Source organism: Urocitellus parryii, chromosome 1, assembly GCF_045843805.1.
Source record: "Urocitellus parryii isolate mUroPar1 chromosome 1, mUroPar1.hap1, whole genome shotgun sequence".
In the NCBI taxonomy this organism is placed as follows: domain Eukaryota; kingdom Metazoa; phylum Chordata; class Mammalia; order Rodentia; family Sciuridae; genus Urocitellus; species Urocitellus parryii.
This window is the reverse complement of record NC_135531.1, coordinates 261,188,406-261,204,906: the sequence shown is the minus strand read 5'-3', so window position 1 is coordinate 261,204,906 and position 16,501 is coordinate 261,188,406. Positions and strand designations below refer to the sequence as shown.

At 35.3% G+C, this 16,501-nt stretch overlaps 1 protein-coding gene and 1 pseudogene across 1 annotated transcript in view; one reads left to right on the top strand and one right to left on the bottom strand.

Annotated features, from left to right (window-relative positions):
• Spag16 (sperm associated antigen 16) overlaps positions 1-9,398 on the bottom strand; it is a 917,689-nt gene extending 908,291 nt beyond the window's left edge. Inside the window, exon 1 of the mRNA XM_077799366.1 lies at positions 9,272-9,398. Within this exon, the coding sequence (XP_077655492.1) occupies positions 9,272-9,398 (127 nt within the window). The remainder of the gene's footprint in view (positions 1-9,271) is intronic.
• Positions 9,399-13,829: 4,431 nt separating this feature from the next.
• Positions 13,830-15,062, top strand: LOC113192254 (THAP domain-containing protein 5 pseudogene; annotated as a pseudogene).
• The last annotated feature ends 1,439 nt before the right edge of the window (positions 15,063-16,501 follow it).

Here is a 16,501-nt window from a genome sequence, read left to right as displayed (position 1 = left end):
TACTCAGTCATAAAGAAGAATGAAATTATGGTATTTACCAGAAAATGGACTGAACTAGTAACTGTCATACTAAGTAAAATAAACCAATCCTATAAAACCAAGGCCAAGTGTTCTCTTTGATATGCAGATGCTAATACACAGTAAGTTGTGGGACAGGGAAGAATAGAAGTTCATTAGATTAGACAATGAGGAATGAAGGGAAGGAAGAAGGGATGGAAATAGGAAAGACAGTAGAATGAATCAAACATAACTTTTCCTATGTTCATATATGAATACAAGAGCAGTGTAACTCCACATCATGTACAACCACAAGAATTGGAAGTTATACTTCGTGTATGTATATTATGTCAAACTACACTCTAGTATCTTGAATATCTAAAAAGAACAATTTTTTTTTAAAGTTCAGGCTTCACAGTGTTGTACTGCCTCTTCACAGTGTTGTAATACTCTTCACAGGTTTTCGGGGCTGTATACATACTCAGTTTTCCAATTATCTTTAAGAAAGTTCTAAACCTCTCAATGCATTCCTTTCTCAGCTCTATCATAAGTAATCACACTATACTCTCTGCCCTATCCCTATCACTACCACTTATAGGAGACACTTTAGCTAGTTCTAATAGGACCAATCTTCAGATACAAGATAATTTGTCACAAAAAATAAAATAGTATCTTACAATCAAACATGAATGCCTCTCCCAATGGTATAGTAAAAAATAATCAGAGTAAAAAAAAACTAGCTAAAATAGTATGTATCCTCTAACTTAAATCCATCCATATTAAGTACTACAAGAACTGAAGTGCCTAGTTATATAAGTTATCTATTCCAATAGCATTTGCCTCATTCTCCTATAATCTGTTGCCAACAGCCTCCACAGAAAACACTAGGTTTCCAGTAGCAATCCATTCAATGTATTTTAGCTTTCACTAACATATAATTAAAGGAATTCTAATATCTGCTAATCCCCAGTTCCAAAGATATTCTGTTACTTTAAAATATTTCTTATGTTAGCACCCCACTCAAGGTACCAAAATCTCTTTGTTATTAGTTACTGCATAACAAACTGCCTCAAATATAAGACTTGGAAAATCAAAAAGTAAATGCTGTCATTTCTCCCAATGCAGATGAACCTAGGGGGAATTATTTTAAGTGAAATAAATCAGACAGAAAAATAAGCTGCATATAATATCTCCTAAGTGCAGAATCTAAAAAAAATCCAACTCACAAAAATAAACAGTATTTCTACTGTCTTTTGACAGTAGAAGAAATGGGAAATATTGGTCAAAGAGCAGAAACTTACAGTTGTAAAAAGAATAAGTTCTGAAGACCTAATGTACAGCCTGGTGACTATAGTTAATGAAAATGTGTTGTATACTTGAAATTTGTGAAGAGAATAGAGTTTAAGTATTTTCACCAAAAAGTTAAAAAAAATAACTATATGAGATAAAAACATTAACTACCTTGATTGTGGTAATCACTTCACAATGTATAAGATAATGTGCATCAAAATACTACACTGTACACCTTGAATATATAAATTTTGTCAATCACATTTTAATAAAACTTTTTAAAGGGAACAACAACATTTATTAACTCAGAGTTTCTGTGCATCGATAATTTGTGAGCCACTTAGCTAGAACAGTTTGATTTAGGAGTCTTTCACAGTCAAGATGACAGCAGGTGGCAGTCAAATGAAGGCTAAGCTAATTCAGCAGTATCCATTCCCAAGAATTACTCACTGAAATAATAGTAATTGTTGGCTGAAGGCCTCAGTTCTTCTCCATATGGATTTCTCAACAGGCTTCTTGAACATCTTCAAGATCAGTGGCTAGCTACCCTCAGAACCAGCAGTTCAAGAGGTGGAAGTCACAATATCTTTTACAACAATCACTCCTCATCATTTTTTCAATATCCTATTAGTTACACAGGTCAACCCTATTCACTATGGGAGGACTATACGAAAGCAAGAATACCAAGAGGTAGAGATCACTGAGCATCATTTTAGAGGCTGGCTAGCTACCATATTGCCTTACAGGGTTTTAAGAGATTTAAAAGAGATAATATATGGAAAGCATTTAGAATGGTGCCAAGTTTATAGCAGATGCTATACAACTATTTGCTATTACTATTTTCCTTACTCTGGAAAGATATGAATATCTGTGGAGAAATTTCATTAGTCTCCCTGCTCCACTTCTCCCATAGGTTAAGGTTAGGATGAATAGGTAAATAAAAAATATCCTAAATTTCCCTCCAGTTCTACATATTTTTTCTGATATAATTTACTTAAAATGATAAAATTTTCTGAACTTCAGCTAGAGGAAGTTAGTCGCTTTATTATGGAAAAGTGTGCCCCCTTCTGAGAGCTACTAGAAAGTGACTTTGAAAGCATTCCTTTTTAACAGTCTCCAGAAAAGCAATACCATCCTTCATATTCATACTATATGAAACTGAAAAAGTAAATATTCCAAAATCACCTGAACAGACTAAAATTGTAAATAAGTCAACCACAGACTAGATTTTATGAGGAAGAGGTGCCACATCATAGGTTGCTGAACATAATTGTATAGAGAGGAGAAAAGGGATTTATCTTTACAGCGCTGGAAATTCCAGACATCTGTAACTCCTAACCAGCAAATACTCTATACAATGGCTTTAAATCACTAATAATATATTGTTTCCTCACACTCAAAAAAATATTATTAGGAAAATAAGTAACATTTTATGAAGCATAACTCCCAATTTATTTTCACATGGACCATAACCATATTAATTTTGACATAAACTTATGAGATCAAATGAAACAGATATTGCCATCTCTAAACTAAAAATTAAGAGACTGAATCTGGGAAATCAAGAGATGTGCCCAAGATCACATAGCTAAGAATGACAGAAACAAGTTTTTTTAACATAAACATCATGGATTTTCTACTATACTACATTGTCTCTACAATGACAAAATAGCAATGTGCAATTTTTTATCAATATCCCAGGTAATGAGCACACGTCACATATTTTTTCTGAACTCTCTAGCATGTAACCAAGAGTTAAATCAAAGTCACTTAAATAGCTCAATTTGAAGACCCCAGAGGAGAGAGAAGAATAAAAGACCCAAAGACCCAAAGATTAATTTAACCAAGGCCAAAAGATTAATGAGACAAAAAAGTCAAGCAAAGGACAAAACACCCAAAACAGGAACATGTATCCTCTTTGATTGATATTTGTAAGTGCCCACAATATGATTTGTACAGAAAATCATCTCAGAAGCAATTCAGTTTAAATGTCATATTGTGGTGTTATTGAAGAAATAAATGTGCTTTGGCATGCATGTTTGTATGCATCTGTCTATGTGGCTAGCTAGCAACATAGGGACAAACACACAAATTAATTAATTATAAAGTGGCAGTTTACAAATCTGCATGTCATAACAAATATTTAAAAAAGGAATGTGGAACTTAAGAGAGAAAGGAAACAGTAGAAATAAGATAAAAGAAAATATGTAGCATATGTCATGGGTCTCATGCTAAGCCACAGATTTGACTCCAAGACTCCCATCAGTCAATGTAAAGATGGGACTATAATCAGATATCAATACAGTATTCACCCAATGAAAACATATGAGTTTCTCAGCAGATGTACAACACTTTCTGGTTTCAATGCCTCAGAGAAATTACACTCTTGAGTTCTCATAAAGAAAACGCTATATTGTACAGATATTGATCCCCTTGGCCCTTAGGATAGCCTTAAAGACAGTGAAGTAAGGTCTGCTAGAGCACCATGTGTAAAAAAGTTTGTAAAGCACTTCTTTGAACAGCAATCTTGCCAGAGTGGAAAAGGGCAATTCATCAAGAATTGTCTAAAAGACAAAGCCCTTTAATCTGGTCCTACTTTTGCTGAGCAACTTTCTCATCTGTAATTTAATCTTGTAGGTGATCCTGAACTCCAGAAAATATCCATACAATTAAGTTGATCACAGTTCTCATGCTGTCATTTTTCCACTGAAATAATAAGCTAGCATTCTGGCTCATGATCAGTTTCAAAATGCCAAGCAGGCTCTGAACCCTTACAAAACTCACTTCTTCCTGGTATTCCTTCAAAGAACACAGCTGAACTCCAGTTCCAAAATTCAATTTTTACCACCTTATTTGTTGTCCTCAGATCTGACTGTTTGACCTTGACTGGTCTTGCTCAAGGTACTTCCTATGACTATTTTCTCTGAAGCCACAGCCCACAGCACCACCTACTTCTATATCCTAAAGTCACAGTCTAGACATAGATTGAGGCTCCCACTTCATCCCATCTCCACTTATCTGGAAGGAATTTAGGAGGACTCGTGATTTTGTCTAATACAAATCAGTTCCAGAGTATTCGGTCACTATAGATGAACTAAAAGTTTCTGCACTATCAGAATCTACAACAGATCCTGACATTGAAGGTCTTACAGAAAATAGACCCACATAACACCTACACTGAAATTGCCAGGTCAACCAACACCAACCATGGTACTATAGAAGGCACAACTTTGAGACTACCTCAAAGAAGCATTTCTGCTGGACTGATGGAGCAGAACTTGTGGTCAGAGTTGGTTAGAAGGAATAACAAAGAAAGTTCTGCAAATGGACCAGAATCAGAAACTAATTAACAGTTTTTAGATGTGAGCAATATACAAAGTTCCTTATATGCCAGTCTCTTCTGTTGCCTCATTTACAGGAGCTGACCAAGGTCAGCAGCAACATTTTTATAAAGAAATACAGTGAAAAATAGTTAATTATATTTTAGATGATTTCCCAAAGCTACTGTAGACAAAAATTGCTTTGTAATCTTGGCCATCACCTCAGACCCAATGTACACAGAAGTAATCTGAAATCTAGCCTGGATTGTCCATAATCAACATCTTACTTGCTCAATTATAAAGGTATTATAAATAGCAAACATCACAGTCATCTTCCCTTTCTTAGGAATGCCAGTAAAAAGGTAGCTGAATAATACAGATCAAAGATGGCAAATAACCGTGCTATCACCTTCCCCCATTGTTTTTCTGCTCCTAGTAGTCCTTACCACCAAGTCCTCCTGAGGTCTAAGAATTCTTATCAAGGAGTCACTACCAAGTGAATAGATTGAAAAGAGTAAAAACATAGTGGCCATTCCTGTCCTAGATAGTTATCACACACCTTAGAAGCCAAAAAATATGTTTTTCAAGTTTTTCCACATAGAAGACTCATACATCTCATAGTGGGTGATGATGTCTTTCCAACTTCTAAATCAAAATATCCAAATAAATAAGCTCTACATACTATACTCCTATCTGAAAATGTAAAAGGTAAAGATCAAGATATTTGTCTACAGGCTTGCTACTGCAATTATAATCCTTAGAAAAGCAACACCAGCATCACCTGGGAGCTTGTTAGCACTGCAGAATTTCAGTCCTCACCTGGTTTTACTATATTGGAATCTTCATTTAATGATCCATGGATGATTCATGTGTATATTAAGTTTCCCTAGATTAGAGGACATAGAACAAACACAATTTCTTCCATCTGAATAGCCTAAACATTTTTGGGTTTGGGGGGTTTTGTTTTGTTGTTTTTTTTTGGGGGGGGGAGGATTGAACCCAGGAGCACTTAACCACTGGGCCACATACCCAGCCCAGTTTGTTTGCTTTTTAATCTTGAAACAGGATCTCACTAAGTTGCTCAGGGCCTTGCCAAATTGCTGAGGCTAGCTCTGAACATGTGCTCCTCCTGCCTCAGCCTCCAGAGCCCTGGGATTACAGGAATGAGCCATCGCTCCCGATATACAACTTTCACACTTGTAAAATTAAACAACCTGGATTTAGTAACACAGCTCTTTGTCTATTTCTACATTCCAATTGTCTATTCTTATTTGAATATATGTAGGGTACATATATTATAATATCTAACCACTCATGGACAAAGTAGGTTTTCAAATGGTAATAGTAAATACACTGAGTACATAATGATTATTTTACAAATGTCTTTCAACTTAGTAATAAAAACATTTTGGAGAAGTTTCATTTTACAATAAAAGAAAATGAGGTTTTCAAAGGGAACAATTCATCTAAGGGTATAATAAAGGAAGGGAGGGAAACATTCAGGTTTCTAGTTTCCTTTACTTAATTACAGTTATGCTTGTTTCTGAAAAAATAAATGCCAAAAACAATAATAATAAAAAGCAAAAATGACAAAAAGCTTAATTAAAGTTATCAGTGAACATTACTATTTCAGTGAAAGACTAAATATTTCACTTAAGACAAATATGCATCCCATATGGGAGATAACACAGCCCAGTCTAGGGCTATCTCCTACTTCAGGATCTGAAATCTTTAATTTTGCAATTTCAGAAACAGGTGACTTTGGGACTCCATCCATAGATGATTAGCCTCAAAAGACTGGCTTAACCTCACTTGAGATATTGCTGATGGGAATGGAGGAAACCTTTTCAGTGGCCAGCAAACTATATTCATAGTCTAAGAAAACAAATTCTTAGTAGGTATAGAAGGATGAAATAAGCAAAAGGTAATTAGGGGAGGAGCATGCATAAAGGGAGACAGGTAACAAATACTTCGAGGGCTCCACTATTTCTAAGGTCTATGCATTCCATTACTCTTCCTTACTTAACAAGGTCTTTCTTTGACAAATAACAAGAAAACCAATTAACCTTTAGCTTTCTTAGTAAAAATTCATTCTAGCTTGCCTCTGCCAATTGGAATTGGGCACTCCCAAATGGCCACAGTCACAACTTAACAAGCAGCCAACCCCTAGACACTCCTATAATCCAGGGGATGGAGTTGTAGCTCAGTGACATAGCACTTACCTAGCATGTGTGAGGCACTGGATTCAATTCTCAGCACCACATAAACATAAGTAAATAAAATAAAGGTATTTTGACCATCTACAACTAAAAAAAAAACAATTTTTAAAATACTCAGGCAACTTAACGTTGATTTGTAATAGAGTACTCATTCACAAAAGACAACCAACCTTCTTTCCAAGTTCTGGAGACACCTACTCAGTCCTCTACATTCCTATTTATAGTGCTGCAGATATTTTCACAATTCTACAAAGTTCTACAGAGGATTCATGTACTTCATAAATGGATTTCTTAAAGCTTTAATGATAGCTGAGAACTATGTTGCTTATGTTTGTATATGAACTTATTGAAGTTTAAAACATAAGAGCAATGATATTGTGAAGCTCTTCAGAAAAGAAATAGAAGGCATTGATACAGCTAGGCGATTAAAGAAAAGGGCTGTATTAATTTCCTTACTAAATATTGATTGTTCACTGTCTATATTAGGAGCATCTGCTCAATCATAAATAAGGGAAGGCCAGGGCCAAATGCAGTAGGTTAAATAATTAAGTATATGTGCAAAGTGGAGGACATCGTATTTCTGACTCATCTGAATATATTATAATTTTATTTATCCACTGAAGTAGCTCAATTAAATTACCTGAGAGCTAAAGTCTTTAAACCCAAGAAAGTCTCACTTCGGTAACTATCATAATTGCCTTAAGAAACAATGTCAAATAACATTATACAGTCAACTCTTAATTATGCATGTGAAGAGAGCCCAGGGATACTAGGATAATTGGCATTCACAAGTAATCTTCAAATTTCATTTTAACTAAAAGTTAAAGCCTCTCCCATGACTAAACCTCTTCCCCGGATATTGAATAGAGCAAAACTGACTGCTTAAATGTTTAACTTTGCTATCCCCTGACTGACTTCTGATTCAAACACAAAATAGTAATCAGTCAACCAGAGAGATGGAAGTAAAGCAAATGAGCCAGATAATTCACAAATTGGATAATAGAATTCTGAAGTTTGAGTTACTTATATTTATGTGTTAATGTGATTATTTGAAGAAGACAAGGCATGCAAACTGCTACATGTTGGCAGCTGTGACTCAGTGATCTCCCTGCAAATTAAGTAAATCGGATTTTCACTGTTGGAATCCTATCATTTCATTACATTGGAATCCTATCATCTATTTTACAAAGGTATCTGCAAAAATTTTATCTTATTGTGGTATTCTCATGTTAAGAACTAAGTATTCAGAGAAATTATTTTACTGCAGACAAATATGACAAGATGCTTGGTGGTTGTTTGCTAGTTAAGGATATTGGAAAACTATACTTGACACAGGTAAGCTCAGAAAGAATACTCTGAACCATTTTTAATTTGAAAGGAGTATTACTGGAAAAAAAACAGACTGTTAGGGCTATGAAAACATTTTTTGTGACATTAAATCACACATATCTTTCATTCCAACGGATTTCAAAACATTTAAACTTATATTCCTGTAAATATCATTTTTACATCCAATAAAATATGACTTATTTTCTGTAATCGTTCCACTAAATTCTTTATGGCTTCTTAAAAAGCATGGATTTGTACTGAGACTGAGTCAGGACAGGTTAATCGGCCTGCCAAAGTCCACAAAAAAAAAAAAAATTGCTGGATCTCTAACATCTTGAATTAAAAGCAGGGGGATAGTTGCACAAAAAAGGGGGGAGGGGATTTTGGCGTTTGATACCTTTAGGAGTAAACTATATACCCATTTCTCTCTTATTTGCCCAAAGAAAGGCTTTAGATATATTTTTCCCACAAACCCTCCAAATCTATCCAGTTCCATTAACCTATACACCTAGAGGAAGGGAACTCTTAAAGGCTTAAAAATAAACAATGAACCTAATTATCCATATATGGTTATTCAATTTTGGTCGCACAGGAAAATAGCTATTGTTGTTGTTGTTGTTGTTGTTATTATTTAGCCAAAATTTAAAGAATTCAGAAAGGTGGTGCTACTGAGATAAATCATTTAAGCACAGACAACCGGACCACCTACAGGATCATGGGTGAGAGAATCTGAGCTTCAGCTCATTAGAGCCCAAGGACAGAAGTCTTTCCCTACTCTCTTGGCATTTCCCAAGTTATTGTGACAGTTATCTAAAAGCTTGAGGATTTACTTAGGAAACCCATTAAGTGAAAGGTGGGTTGAGACACTTTAACATAAAAGGCAACCCTCTATCCAACATGTATGGAGTGGTTGCTAAGTTCAAGGTCCTGGAAGGTCTCCTAAAGGGAGAAATACAGTGAATGGGCTATTAGGGGACCGCGGTACCAAGACTCCACCTTGAGGTCCCACAACCTCTGGGCCTGCTGGGTTACCCCAGCCTCCACAGACTCCCCCTCACCCTCAATACGCGTCCCCACAGCCCAGCGCTGAGGGCCACGCCTACACGGGAAGGATACGCTCCAAGTAGTAGGCGCCCTCAGCGGCCACCGCATCCCCCACATCCCCGTCTGCCGTCAAACCCAGGCCCAAAGCTTCTTCCAGGTCCCGCAGAGCGGAGTCGGGCGCGCCTGCCTGAGCAGCCATCAGCCCTGCTCCTGGCCTCCGCCCCTGGCGGGCCCACTGTCGTCCCTAAGGGCAACAGAGAGCGAGAACGATTTCCGACAGCCCCACGCAGCTCTCGCGAGATCCCAGCACTCCCCGGGGCCAGTCCCGGGCACGGGAAACCTGACCACGCGGGTGCGCTTCCCCAGTTACTAGGGTAACGCCGTTGCCTAGTTACCACGGAACTCGGCGAGCCGCTGCAGGAGTGGATGAGAGGCTAGAAACTGTGGGCTTGGATTACGTCTTCTGACTGAGACAGCTGGGTTTCCTTTCGCTTTGACCCTATCATTTCCTTCTCACTTCGTTTTCTTCCCTAAATTGCCTTTCTCTTGGCTCTTATGTGCCCATTATCAGCGCCCGAATTTTAGATGTATGTAGAGTTCAATATACTCAATGCCTGGAAGAAAAAATAAAGTTTTAGAAATCATAATTGAGAAGTTGACCCAGGAGAACTACCAGACGGTACTCAGACGCTCAGCAATCAAGAATGAGGGCGATTGCCTTATTCAATTCCTTTCTTCATTCTTTAATGCGTTTATCTAGACATCCATTTTTCAGTTTGGTTTCAAACCCTGGGACTTAGGGTAGTATTTGATTGGTTTTGATAAGACAAAGCTACACGCATGGCCCTACAGAAAGTATAATAGATGCTCTTTGCCCAATCACGTGCAGTTCTATTACTGACAGAGTCTTTAATTTATACTGTGTATATATCAGAAGCATTTTTAAGGCCTTTTCCTCTGCAGATTCTTCTTTATTCTACATTTCTTAATATCAATATTAAACAGTGACTCTATAAAGCTCTCATTTATTACCAAAAGTAGTGGGAGCTTTCTAAGGAGGTGATTTGAGAACCTTGATGTTGGAGCCAAAGAGACTGCAATCAGAACCTGGTTCCACCACTTACTCCCCATGAAACCTTGGACACTGTCCTATACACTACTTAATGCTTCTAGGCTTCAGTTTCCTCATTTACAAAATGGTGATAATATTACCCACCTCAATGTGTTGTTGTTAGGATTAAAACAAAGTAAAACATTAAGAATTTACTATACATAGTAACACTAAGAGATAGTAGTTATTTCTATTACATCTAATTGATTTTTGCTTTGTTTTGTTTTTAGAATAAACAAGAGTCACAACTGCACATGATAGGTAGAGAGTTGCAAAGTATGTATTCTTTACCTAACCTACTCTTTGTCATTGAGTTCTCACATCAACATATCCTGAGTGTTCATTAAACGCAAGGAACAATTACAGGGAGCTGAAAATGTAGGAGAAGTTTTTTGAAACTGGGAAATTCACTGCTTTTATACAAAGTCTGCTCTTTGTTTCAAAGTGAGGCATTACCTCATCTCTCAAGGTTGTTTCCTGTAAATCCAGCCCTGAAAAATGACCTGGGTAAGGAGTGGTCTGGGCCTTGCGCTTTTGGCACACCCAGCAAAACATGTAGAAACCTGAGAGCCACAAAGCAGGGTCTCTCAGAACAATTAATGTTTACTTTTACTTATTTTGTCTGTTACATCAGCTCCTTTTTCTTGATTCTTAGATGTAGTATGTCTTCTTCTACAGATAGACTTGTATACTAGCCCTCCTGTGTTACCTTATTAACTTAAGCTCTCTAAGCCTTAGTTTCCTATTCTCTAAAACGGTGGGTTTAAATATCTAGCTTACTAAATATAGAGTATCTGAAATAAGTGAAAAACATTTAACATATCTGGTAATAAGTAATTGGAAAAAAAAACTGCTAAAAATATTGAGTGAATATGCCAAGCCCAAACTGGATATTATATTTGTAAGGAATTTATATGAGCAGTTTTGAGATAAAATATAAATAATTTAGAAACATGTAGTATTTTAAAAGGGAAATAGTTTAATATAGTCATAAAAAATATGACTGGTATCCACTGCATAAGGCAGAGAAGAAGTAGGAAAGATTCTTGTCAAAAGGGCTTAAGTAAGTTTTGTAACTCTAAGAAGTATCACTAACTACCTTCCAAAAAAAGTAAACCTGTAAGTTTATTTCTCTAAAAATTCCAAATAACTAATTGAGTTACCAATCTGTTTATGTCCATATAATGGATTGCAAATTTAAAGGTTACAAAATGGTGATAATATCTGTGGCAAATATCTGTGGTATCTGTGGCAAAACTACAATCTGCAACACACTTTAGAGACCTAACCATCAATGCTTTTAAAGATTTTAATTAAAAGAAACTTTAACATTTTATTTTGTAAATCTTAACAAATGAAAACAGAATCAGTAATCGCTATTATCTTAGAAGTAGTATGTCCTTGTAAGGAATGAACTTTAAACAAAAAGATTTTATGCTAGAATTCTCATTCTGCTAATTGCTGCTTTATTTAGAAAGGGGTGTAAAGGCCTTATTAATGGACAATAGAAAAATGTACATCACAGTAGTGGTTTGAATTATAATTCGTTTTTATCCTATAGTCTTTCCTTTTTAGTATATTTTACAAACTTCCTTAAATGGTGGGGTGGGGGGATAAAGTGCCTTAACATTTTGATGGATGAACAGCAACCTGTCTACTTTCTTTTTAAGTCTGTTCCTGAAAGAGGTAAATAAGGAAACCAATGGAGACAGTAAAAATGAAGCATCACAAAGGACAAATTTTATCTCCTCTTGCCGCAGTCTGGCTGGGCACAAATCACGAGCCACGAGCCACTTGATTTGTGCCCAGCCAGACTTCAGCATCCTCTGAGTCTAAATGCTCCACTTATGCAAAAGTGAAATTATTTTTAAAAGCAAAACCAGAAAAGAATCTGACAATGGATGTACTATCTGCATTTATACTTTCAAAGCAAAGAATACACATATGCAAATATATACTAAAGTAGTATTCAATTTTGAGAAGTTATAGGCATTCATTTGCTATAATAGAGCCCAAACCATTTACTGATGTATCTTTTATAAAAGAAGCTGTCTTATTTTTTTCCAAAAGTTCACAGTAAGTGGTAGCCACTTTTAAAATTCCTGAATTCATAGAAGGAGTAATAATTATGGTATTAAATTATAAAAATTTGAAACATACAGTACATATTTTTCCTTTTACACTACCATCCATTTAAAACTCCTTTATCCCATATTCTTTGCCCATTTGGTTCAAAGAGTGTCAATCCAGTGTCTCTGATGAAAAGTTCATGATACAGACTTACCTAAAAAGTACATCTTATTTCTAAAATGGAATTCCCAATTCATTTATCAGTGAAGTTTTCTAGAGTTGGCCTGTTTTTTTAAAAATATGTCAAATTCCATCCGGTAGAAATTTGTTGGGGATTCTGGAAAATAGATTCCTATTGTCTCCCTCTGGTTTAAGTTCAGAGTTTGCTATAGCCACCTTGCAAGTATGAAGAAAGTTTCTAAAAATTGCATCAACAGGGAAGGACTAGGTAAAAGAAAGAGAAAATCATTTGAATCCTAATACACACACCTATATTCCCTTGCTCATCCATCTGGGAAAGCCCAGAAGCAACACATCCCTTTAAAAATGAGCACACCTAACATCCCAACATTAGTTTCTAATATTCTCCAATAAAAGGAATGAGGGCCTCTTAGAGAAACATCTGGATATAGGACTAAACCAGAAATATACAAGATGACATTGGAGAGTCTTACAGTGCAAAAGCAAAAATATTCTCCCCTGCTAAAAATTTCACAGTGATGAGGATATATAAAATGGACAGAACAACCAACTGAAAGAGCTCCTAGTGGACAAAGCTAGGACAATTTGAGCAACAAAATTAATACAACAGTATTGGAGTATAGTTCACAATACAAAATATCTATGAATCCACACTGATATAAATGATTGGCAAATAAATGGGTAAGAATGGACTACATTTCTGTGAAGAATAATTATAAATAATTTATAGACGACGCTATTCCAGGAGGTGGAGCATGACGGCCATTCCTGTGGTGTGGGCTACTTATAATGGGTCCCTTCCAAAAAGCATAGTATGGAATGTGGGACTGGCCTGATAGGTGGGGATCCCAGTGTCACAGAAGAGAAAGCTGAAAACCACTACCTCAACCTGTTGATCAAGACTAGTGTCAACAGTGATAAGTTGTGTTCGCAGTACATACCATTCATATGGTACGATGAAAATGGTATTTCACTTCTGCGGTCTTACTCCCCTAAACACATAACTCCAGATAATCATAAAAAAAAAAAAAACATTAAACAAGGGCTTTAAGCTTGGAAGATCCCAGTGAAGACCTGATGGCTCCGCTCCTGCCTGCACTTGCTTACTGCCCCACTTCAGCCAGGAGTGCCCACCAGCACCCCTGGAAGGTCAGATCATCCATGGTCTTTATCTGGGAGATGCCTAGCTATTGCACAATGCTTTACTATAAGACCCACAACAAATACTGGAAGCTGAACTGATTTCCTCTACATAGCAAAGAAAGATTTGAAAAGTGGTTAAAGAATATGAAAGGGAATAATTGGGTTCCTAGCAAATACCAGTTCCTGTGTAGTAACCATTTACTCCTGACTCTTCTGACATGGGATGGGGTATTCATCATCTAAAATAAAGCCAATTTCAACAATATTTTTCTTGCCTGAAGACTGTCAGGGTAAAGACCCTTCAAAAAAAATCTCAGAAGAAAAAATTAGAAGATGAGAAAAGCCATGTTAGAAGAATCCCTAGCATCAAATGAGACAAAGAAAATTATAGTTACCACAATTGTGCTTCTGAACATTCAAAATTGCTTGATTCTTCTGCCATGATGAAGCCACCAGTTCTAAAGCCAGGAAACATACAAAATAAAATATTAACTCTTAATCTAGTTGAGCAAAACATGGAAAAATTACAATCTACTCTGTAAATATCAATTAAAGCCAATGTTTAAGTGTAGTAGGATATCATGCGTCTTTTGAGAATCAAAATTATACAGCTTTTACTTTGGCAACTTCAAATTCAAAAGGGATTCAGCAGTTTTTGAAAACCCAAGAAATACTTGAAATAACTACCAATCATCTTGCTAATCCACACTTTAGAAACAATTCCATGGAAATTAATCCAGCCCAGGAAAATCTGTTCTTATTCAGCAAAATTAATCAAACAGTTGAAGATTTAAATACAAAATAAAGAATCTGTTTTGACCATCTTTGTACCCACAGAAAATTCTAAACCTGTAGTTACATCTGTTTACCTATCACAAAAGAATCAATGGAAATGAAAGACAGACATTAAAGGTTCCTCATACAGGAGCTGGGATTGTGGCTCAGCGGTAGAGCGCTCACCTAGCATGTGCGAGGCCCCGGGTTCGATCCTCAGCACCACATAAAAACAAATAAATAAAGGCATAAAAATAAATAAATAAAGGTATTTAAAAAAAGATTCCTCATTTAAGGATGTAGACAGTGAGGCAGAAGTTCTACAAACTCCAGACAAGACATAAACAAACAGTACCTTTGGCAAAACATCTCTAAGCTATATTCAAAGATAATTTGTCTTCAGAAACCCTTATAATCCAGTTAAAACATGAAAACTAGCTATCTGACTAAAATGTCAAGATTTTAAAAAACTATTTCACAATATATGAATTTACAATGATGCAAAGAGGTTTTAAAGTCATAATTTTATACATCCTTTTTCCAGATAAACCAAATTTCATGTAAAGTTTGCTCTTTCCTACGTACTCTTCTCATCTAAATGAAACTATGCAAGTGCTCTAATATTATGAACTGCATCCTGTTCTTTAAATGTTCATTAATAAAAAAAACTAGAGAGCTGCTGGAATGAAGAGGAAAATAGTTATATTACTAATAGTCTCCAAAATTAAAATGCAGTGAATAAATAATAAGTGTCCATCATAAAATGAAAGAACAATGATATGGTCAAAACATCTCAGAATATATCAGCATGGGTTCTACCAGTGGTATATAATTTCACCAAGGTACTTATCAAGATTGAGGCTCAGTCCCTAATCTGTAAATAAGGCCCTCTAATAGTCTGTTTCTTTGTAGTTTCTTCCCTTTCTATTTATTAAAATACTTTCATTAGAAAAGATTTTCTATAAGATAATGTCTACTTATGTAATAGAAATTATGTAGAATTTGATGTTAACTATCAGATTATTGATATTTATTAAATTCTTTTTGACATTTTGAAAATAGTTTGGTATCTGTAAGATAAAAGGAAATCTTACTATTATAATTTTATTTCAGTTGAACTCAGCTCTTAGGAGAGGTACTTTAAACTTGAAAGAATATATACTTCAGTACCTTATTTATAGCTGACAATCTTAATACATAGTCATTTAAGTTTCTTAACATTTCTATTTTTAAAGTTATAAAGCAAAAATTTAATGAGGTTAATTTTAAATATATGTTTTAGAAATAATGGTTTGTATTTATTTATTAGGTGTAGCTTTTAAAAGTATGAACTTGGCATTTTTTTAAAATCCAAACAATACATTGACCCTTTATTACAATTCCAATTGTAATAAACCAATACATTGATCCTTTATTACAATTCCCACTTATATATATTTTACTCAAATATATAAGCAAAAATATAGATATGTGATGATGGCCTTAGATAGATAAAGCTGTTCTCTTTGGAAAGAGAAGTGATGGTGATATAAATAAAATATAATGCTTGTATCACATGAATTTACAGAAATAAGTATAAAAGCAAAACCTTTGTGGTAACAACACAAATGTGAACAATGGATGGTCTGCTTCCTGACATAGTTAAATAAAATTTAAAAAAACATTACTATCTAAAAGGATGCCTTTGAGAATTCCACCAGGTGACAGACATGTTTTGGATCTGAAAAATAGGAGGTACTCAATAAATATTAGTTGACTAAATAGCAGAGAAGAAGACAACTAATATTAGATAAATCTCAATTGAGACACTCCCCAACACAGCTTATCAATAATCTTCAAAAATAACAGCATAATTAAAAACAAAGAAAAGTGTAAGAAATGTTATGAGCAAAGAAGCACTTAAAAAGGCACAACAACAAAATGTAATATGGATTCTCAGAACCCAAAACAAATGGACAGTAAGTAAAAATGAAGGACACCTGAATAAAGTGTAGAATTTAGTT